Source organism: Pygoscelis adeliae, unplaced genomic scaffold (assembly GCF_000699105.1).
Source record: "Pygoscelis adeliae isolate BGI_AS28 unplaced genomic scaffold, ASM69910v1 Scaffold251, whole genome shotgun sequence".
NCBI lineage: Eukaryota > Metazoa > Chordata > Aves > Sphenisciformes > Spheniscidae > Pygoscelis > Pygoscelis adeliae.
Window position 1 is genome coordinate 973308 of NW_008824109.1, and position 8866 is coordinate 982173.

The 8866-nt window shown below is 41.1% G+C and overlaps 1 protein-coding gene across 1 annotated transcript; it reads left to right on the forward strand.

The window, feature by feature from the left end:
* Window positions 1-541: 541 nt before the first annotated feature.
* SDPR (serum deprivation response) lies at window positions 542-2108 on the forward strand. The gene has a single exon (XM_009334210.1). It carries the CDS (start codon window positions 542-544, stop codon window positions 1364-1366), a length of 825 nt encoding a protein of 274 aa, XP_009332485.1. The 3' UTR covers window positions 1367-2108.
* The last annotated feature ends 6758 nt before the right edge of the window (window positions 2109-8866 follow it).

Here is an 8866-nt window from a genome sequence, read left to right on the forward strand (position 1 = left end):
TTAGCCACCACACCATCCCTTATCCCCAGGGATAGGTGTACAACTTTACAGCTAAAGTCTTTAATAAGAGTATCTAATTTAAATTACAAAGAACGGGATTTCCATTCTGTATACATTCCAAGTCACTCTGAAAGAGAAATCTTACAGCTGACAGCTCATTAGTCTTAAACTGTACCAGATAATGGTTCCTTGGGCTTTGAGTGGCTTGTTACTGGTTAAATACACTGAAACAACAAGAAATGTTCAGCATCCTTCATCTCGGGGTGGGGGGGGGGAGTAATTAGAATCACAGAATCATAGAATCATTAAGGTTGGAAGAGACCTCCAAGATCATCGAGTCCAACCGTCAACCCAACACCACCATGCCCACTAAACCATGTCCCTAAGTGCCTCATCTACCCGTCTTTTAAATACTTCCAGGGATGGTGACTCAACCACTTCCCTGGGCAGCCTGTTCCAATGTTTAACCACTCGTTCAGTAAAGAAATTTTTCCTCACATCAGGGTTGTGCTTTGTTTATTAAATGTGTGTCCTGTGAACTATGAAACTCAAATATTGTCAATTCTTTCAGGAGGAAAATGAGATCCCTGCCAGTGTTTTTGCAAAAGAGCCTATTCCCAGCATTACAGAAGGAAAAGAGGATCCTGTGGATGAGAACAAAACACTGGAAGAAACCTTGCACACAGTGGAGTTGTGTTCAGATGATGAAATGTTTCACGAGGAAGACGATGTGGATGACAGTGCAGAGGAGAAAACAGAAGAATCAAGAGCTGAGAAACTTAAAAGATCCAGCCTCAAGAAAGTAGACAGCCTCAAGAAAGCATTTTCCCGCCAAAACATCGAGAAGAAGATGAACAAGATCGGCACAAAGATCGTCTCGCCTGAACGGAGAGAAAAGATCAAGAAATCGCTTACTGTACATCATCAGAAATCCTCTTCTTCAAAGAGTTCCGCTTTCAAAGTATCTCCCCTCACGTTTAACGTGAAGAAAGCCCATGAAGGAGAAAGCCCTGCTGAAGCTGAGGACAGACCAGCAGAAAGTACAAGCAACGACCAAGCTGAGAATGAGGATGAAATGTCATTCGCCGACATGCACTCGGATATGACACCTACCACCTCGCTGACCGAGGAGGGCAAAGCAGCAGCCGATTCTCTAGAGAAGGAAGCCAGAATGGAAGGGAACGCCATGATGAACAACAACATCGAGCTGTCCATTGTTGAAGATGATGAAGAGTATGGGATGCCTCCAGAAGTTCCTAGCCAGAAACTGTATGATGAAAGAAACAACCCAGTTGGCGGGGAAACAGAACAATCTGATGAAGAAACCACCCAAGCAGCTGTCCTGCAGATAGACCAAACAGCGTAATCAACCCGAGCCTTCCTTCACCTTCCAGATACGCATGGTTTTACTTAGGCGAGTAGGTGGTTTCTGCTAGACAGGCAGTATTAGAAATTCAGTTTCTTCCATCCTTTTCTCTGCAGTGGTAATTTATTGCATTGTGTTGGAACACAGAGTGAACAAGGTCAATGACACAGGCTGCAACATGCTCCGTTTTAGACCGAGTCACTGGTGTTTATTAATTTAGAGATGCTGTCAGCTGGCATAAGAGACTAGCAGGAAAAGAGTATGTCTAGCAGAAGCAAGCTGGTCAGCTGGCTTTCTTATAGTTAGGTCAGAGGAATGTGTAGAGAGTAGTCAAACCCCAAACATTTCTGTTGTGTTTTCTTCTCTGTCAGTATTTCACAGCACTGTGAGTAGTTTTGTATGTAAATGTAGAAATACCAATGAGAACGTTTGATTTCGGTTTCCGTGCTATGCTCCGTGAATACTAACAGCCTCAGTAACTGTGCATACACGTAGTTTGTTTGGGGCTTTGCTCCACGATGCTGTAAGCCTAGAAGAGCAGAGTATTTAAAGGGCGAAGCTGAAAAGTTGGTTCCATGAATTTCAGTGGGGGAAAGATTTTTACCAGAAGCCTCTCACTATTCACTTAGAAGAAATAACTGTGTTTAGGTGGAAATGAAAAGATGTTTTTCAAGTCTACCAGAGTTATGGAAATACATTAGCAACAAGCATGAATGTGTGATCAGCTACTGTACCTTTAAGGGATCAGAAATTGAAAAAAAAAAAAAAAAAAAAAAAAAAAAAAAAAAAAAAAAAAAAACCTAGAAGGAATTTGATAGAGGAATTTGATAGAAACATGGAGATAGTCTGAAGAAAGTATGAAATGCTATGAAATGTAAAAAAAGCAAAAATAAAACCCCGCAATATTAAATCTATACTCCCAGCTTAAAGAATATATACTCAGATAACACTAATGAATTAATTCTTAGTCTTTATAGCAATATACTATCAAACTTGCACCTGCACAACTTTGTATCTCAGAGTATTTTGAAAATAGCATAATTTATCTTTTTACAAATTATTGCATATATAGAGCTATATCTACACAGAAGAGTTAGATAATTACAGGGATGTAAGGACAATTTTTTCAAAAAGGTGAAATACTCTTTTAGGCATGTCTAAAGGGAACAATGTGTTATGCGTTGAACTTCATGGCAGGGATGTGTTTATGTAAGGATGAGTCTGCAAAGCCACAGGATTTGATTCTCTGCTAATAACTTTCATCAAAGCCACCTACCTGCTTTCCAAATTACAAGTCTGTAATTTTTCAAAATTCATTGAAAATGAGAGGTTACAGGATAGTTTTTCCACCATGAATGTTCATTCCAGTCACTTAACAAAGGTAAGGGGGAGGGGAACAAAGGGAAGCACAATACCCACAACAGTTACCTTACATCCTTGTTTGTTTATGCAGTGGGTGTTTTTATACATATATATGTATAAAATTCTACTGATACTTAATATTGCACTAAAAGGTTGCTTCCTTCAACTTGTATTTAGAATCACAAATTACAGGGGAAATAAAACCTACAGCAAAAATACCATTATGAAATGATTAACAGATATTACTCCACAGGGGTAATATCTGTAACCAGTAAATCACACTGGAAGTTAGTCAATAAGAGCTTAGTGTAGGCGGGTACTATTAAGAGTTAAGCTCTTAAGTGTATGGTATCATATGTACCTTCTCCCAAGTTACAAGTGATAGGACAAGAGGAAATGGCCTCAAGTTGTGCCAGGGGAGGTTTAGATTGGATAGTAGGAAAAATTTCTTCACCAAAAGGGTTGTCAAGCACTGAACAGGCTGCCCAGGGAAGTGGTTGAGTCACCACCCCTGGAGGTATTTAAAAGATGTGTAGACGTGGTGCTTAGGGACATGGTTTAGTGGTGGACTTGGCAGTGTTAGGTTTACGGTTGGACTTGATGATCTTAAAGGTTTTTTCCAACCTAAACGATTCTGATTCTATGATTCTTTATAGGAGATACTGTTTGTAAGAAAAATCATGGCATAACCTGTGCAGCTATATTTTTATTTTGTATTAACTACAATGGATTTAAATCATTTTTACTTGTAACTAACTACAAATATGGCAAATAAAAGCATAACATAAACCACAGTCATGTCAGTCTTCGGGAGAAGCAGTCTGAGAAGTTGGCAAAGATGAAATTTAAAGGTCAAGCATTTATTACTTCAGTTCATATCCCCGTTGTACCTATGCCATTTTCTTTCTCATCCTTTGCTGTTATTTAGCAACGCAAACGCCAGTGCTCAGACTTCACTTTCCAGACACTTGTCAGATCTCTAGCACATCTGAATGTAGTCAGGCACTTTCCAAAATCTGCTAACTCCATCTGCATTTTTTATTGGACTGCAGCATACTTCTAATACTTTAAATAGTCCTGAAAGCATATTTATATTGAAGTGTATATTCTGTTTATGCACACAGATAAATTCACGTTTGAGTGTCACATAGTCTTTAGGAGGCTTAATTTTACTGACAGACCAAAAAATGCACATTTAACCTTTATGTAACAGCTGTCAACTTCTCACAGCCACCAAGCGCTAACCAGGAACCCCAGCATCATGTTTACATTTCGCTTTCAGATATGCCTGGTTTGTTTGTCCTGTTAAGCTTTAATTCAAACAATACACCTGGCCACGCTTTATCCAGTTTTAGAGATGCTGAAATGAATCCCATGCGCAGTGTTTTAAGAGCATTACAATGCTATCTAGTAAAACCATTGGAAATGCAGATACTGGGAATCTCTGAGAATTAATTCAAATACCCACTTCAGGATACGCTACACACACAGCCATCAGTTTCAGGACTAGAATTAAACATTTTCTCCATCACAATCACATGTTTGCAAGGACAAGCAGGCCTGTAATCCTAACAAACATAAGAAAGCATGCTTTGCAAGAAAGAAAAAGTTTACGCAACTCACAAATGTCTGCTTTTGTGCTATCTTATAACCCAGAGATGTCCCCCAAGCTGTTTCTTCCCCTCTCCTTCCATTCTCAAGTCCTGACTAAAAACATTAGTCTGCAAAACTTAGTGTTTCAGGGAGGAGACAGACTGCAGCACCAGCAGCACCGTATTCTTTCCCGTATCTGAAGTATGTGCCTGGATCTTGTCAGGCTGGCAGATGTCAAGCATATGCACGGGTATTCCATGCTTGTGCTGACAGGTTTGTCTACGTAATTACTTTTTTTTAAAAACTGCTTGTTTACCCTTCTTGACACAATAACATGAGCATAGCATCTGCCCGTGAGCTCCACTCATACTATTATTCCGTGGAAGACCTGACCTGTTAGCTGCTGCACGGATTTAGAGTTTGACCTCCACTGAAATCGGTGGGACCTTTGCACAAAGAAAGAGGGTGTGATAAAGTCCTTACGGTATAAATATTTAAACTAGCAGCACTCAGCGGCTGCTGATACTTCCATTTTCAATGCCAGAAAACAAGCTGACATTTCTGTCCCCTTTTAGGGGAAAGGGCAAAGAGCATCCTGTTGACCCCCACGTGCTAATCTATGAGCCAGCTCCTCTGTGAAAAGGCACAGATATGGGCTTTCTGGACCATTTCACTGTCAAGTAAGAGAGTGCAGTGAAAGCCCTCACAGGGGGCCTGACTGAAGCATGTTTGATGATTAAAGAGACAGAAGAAAGGGAAGAAGAAAAGGATCAAATGGTAAAATATACCTGTATGCCCTTTACGCTGATGCAATGAAAACCAATTGTTCTTACAGGCTGTAATGCCAAACAGTTACGTGACTGCTGACTGATATAGTCACACACTTAAAAAAAGAGGTAAACTCTGAAGAATTAGTGAAGTAATGCCAATTTGTTCGAGGGCAAACTGTTCGGCAAGGGACCAGTCGAACTCTGAAAGTCAGTGAAAAGCCTTCAGCTGGCTCAAAGGACTCCCTGAGCCATACAACGTTTTTGGGCCACACGTACAACTCCTGTGACCATCAGTAAGAGCTGTGTGCATAGATACAGGACATGAGATCTGTGTATCTCCCCAATCCAATCTGCTTAGCTCATCAACAGAATAAAAAGTTTTACTGCCATCAGCACGGCAGATGCAACAGTGTGGCAGAAAGGAAGGCTATAGCCTGCTTTGCAGGGTGCATCGTGAGCAAAATTTCAAGCTAAGATCTGACTGCAAGGTCTTTGCTGTCAGTAACTGCATACAACGGAGCAAGTGTAGCTCCAACTCCTGAAAACAGTCAAGTACGCAGGTAGAAGAGTTTCACTGTGATCCACTAAGACACACACGCTTACTCTAGGTGTCAAGAGGAAGGTGTCAGGTAGTTTTCCTGCATGCAAAGAAAGAGAGTCATGACCCCGAGCAAAGCAAGCACACAGCTGTTTGGCCCCAGTCCTGGTTATGGTTTTGCCTAGGCAACTAAACAACTGGCAGGAAGCAACTGCCAGAGCAGCCCGAAGGGTGCTGACTCAGCACATAAGTATCCGCCACCCTCTGACTCCCTTTCCCAAATAAATGGAAAAAGGCTGGCAGCCACTTTCCACCACTTTAAACTGCCCGTTGCCAGGGTTTTGTTTCAGGATCTGTGTTTGAACCAGCACCAACCCCAGGCTGAGTCTAACTCCATGCATAAAGAAATTTTAATCAGCATACTTGCAGCTGTCGTTGGTGGCTGATCTTTCCTGCCCTCCTTTTGATCAAAATGTCTTTTTTTCTCTTCCTCTCACTCCGCTGAGTCGTTTGCGGGAGTCTGAAGTGCACACTAATTCAAATAAGGAACTCTCTCTAACTGCATGTTGAAAACTGATAATCAATGTCATCTTTAATTTTTCTTACATGGTTATCCCCTTTAATGGAGTGTGCTGCAGTAACTGAGAATAAATCTGCTTTGGGTTAAGCTAGAGATTGTTATTTATTTTTCTTTCAGATCAGAGATTAATATTGCTGTATGACCATTGGCACTAACCTCTTTTTCCATAGCAACACTAAAGAGAACATAAACTATGAGTCATAATTTCTCTCTGGAGGACTTTTTTGTAATTATGATCATTCCACAGTTCCTAAAATATATTAGCTGATATATAGCTCTGGTATAACAGCTTTGATTTTCCTTCGTTTGAACACACAGACAGAAAGAAGAGACGTCCATTATTTTCTCTTTCTCAGGGTGAACTAAACACTACACAAAGTACCATACATTCATTATTCATTATAACCGTGTGGCTCCTAAAAACTCCATGGCAACATTTTCCTTACAAAGGTGGAACCAGTTTCCTTGCTTTCAATAACCTTAAATGATACTGACCTTCTAAAAGAAAACTTGTGTCCTTCCCAACATGGTTAGTAAATTGGGGTCTGACAGCTGGAACCGATCCAAACTAGAAACTGTATTATACTGGGTGGCAGCAAGGTTGCAAACTAGCATTGCTCCTCTGCCAGTCAACAGCTTTAAACTCTCCGGCATGTCCTCTCCCACAGAACACAGCTTGCAATATACAGCCCAAATTCAGTAATAATCATGATTCTCCTTACTCCCTTCAGTGAAAATCTGGCCTTGGAACAACTTACCTGTACAGCTCCTTGGAATATCTCAACAGATGATCACACCAGATCATGACAAGAGATTGTAAGACTTTTTTTTTTTTGTGTAGCTGTCTCCTACATTTCCCTTACAACATAGTCTGCTGCGTGCTGGTGCGAAGCGCTCAGAAAACCCATAGTGTCTGTTGCAAGAGCAGAATTAGGAAAAATTATTAGCAAAACCAAGGACACCCACATTCAGTCAACAGTCATAATCCAAAATGAAGAGACGGAACAAGCTTGCATCTCTCACTGCTCTGCAATGTGCTCCCCGACAGCTAAACCAAACCCAGGTTGCACCAACACAAAGGATAGGTGGTTTGCTCTAGCCTTGCCAGTATGAAGCAGCGCTCACAGGCTCAGGCTTGTGCAGGCACACAGCTAAAGACCAGAACACCAACTAACATGGTATCAATAACTCTACAGACTTGCCTTCTCCCTAAAGGTTTGGGGAAAAAACCCAAACCTTCAAATTCCTGAACACAGGGAGCAGAAGGTCATTGTAATGCCCTATGCCATTAACTCCAGCAAGGAGAGTCTGGCTCTGTCTTTCTTTACTCCCTCCCATCAGCCTTAAGCTGTGTAGAAGTGCGGATGATGTGAACTGTGGTGAATACTGAAAATGTGCAAGACAGTGCTAGGAACAAATACCACACAGGGGATGGGATGTCTACACTGCACACCATGTGCACATACCTCATTTAGATCAAGTACCAGGCACAGCCTAACTACAGAAACACAATGCTCCATTCAAGCAAATGTATCTTATTTCTCAGCTACTTAGCTCCTGATGTCCTACACTATTCATTTAAAGTGAGCTTCAGCATCTTTTCAGTACATTACCAACTACAGTTATATATGCTCTTATATTACTTGTTCCTTCTGACATGCCTGTAGGCAAATGAGCCCCGTGAGGATGACAACATTAGCTGCATTAACCAGCTGCCTGGTCCCTGAATCATTACCACTCAACACAGCGCTATAAGACACATGGAAAAAGGGACAGTGAGAACGTCTGACTAGCAGTAAACAAATTATGAACACACAGAAGTTGTCTGCATTTGCAGAGTCAATTGTAACTTCCACACTATCACAGTGAAAGCTATATGCACTGTGACTTCTTTTAAATAGCCTTCATTTTCCTACAAGGTTTACCATTTTACTGTTGACAATTGCTGGAGATTGAAAGTCAGTGAGCAGGTTATGACTGAAAACATTAAAAGGTGATAGGTCATGTAAGACCTGTGTAAATAGGTCCTACACATATTTGAAAAGAAGGGGTTTTTTGTTTGCATGTCCAGGCGTAAGCCCTTCAGAAGAATGGCCGCATCCTCTGCACGCCACTGCATACCTCTTCAAGTAAAAGACAAGTCTGCAGTACATAGAAGTATGCAGTTCTGGTTTAGGTTTAACAGCACGGAGATCTCAATTAGAAGATCATGTTATGCGATAGCTCTAAACCACTATGTATGACATATATATGTAATATACATGACATCCAGTTTCAAATAAGGTGAGAACCTGGAAAAGTTTTTATGGGTTTTGGAATTGTTTTAAATTATTTCACTAAAAAGGAAATAGACTGACAGGATCCTATAAATCCAATCCTAAAAACCAATCCATCAGATTGTTTTTTTAATCAGTTCCCATTACTTCTTAATGATACAACAGCTGACATTCAGCTGGGAGCGGAGGGAGGAATTAAGACAGGGCGAAGTGTGTGGGAAGAGAAAACAAATAGGAAAATGTGGGTAAGAAATGGAATGGTGGGATGTGCACGAGAGAGGGAGCGTGTGAAGGAAGGAGTTGGTGGGAAGGGTAGGGAATGGGGAGGAAGGAGCTGCGAGGCTACTGAGAAAGAAACACTGGCAGAGCGCCCAGAACGGA

Coding starts and splice junctions, on each gene's coding strand:
- SDPR (XM_009334210.1), top strand. CDS start 542: ATGAAACTCAAATATTGTCAATTCTTTCAGGAGGAAAATGAGATCCCT.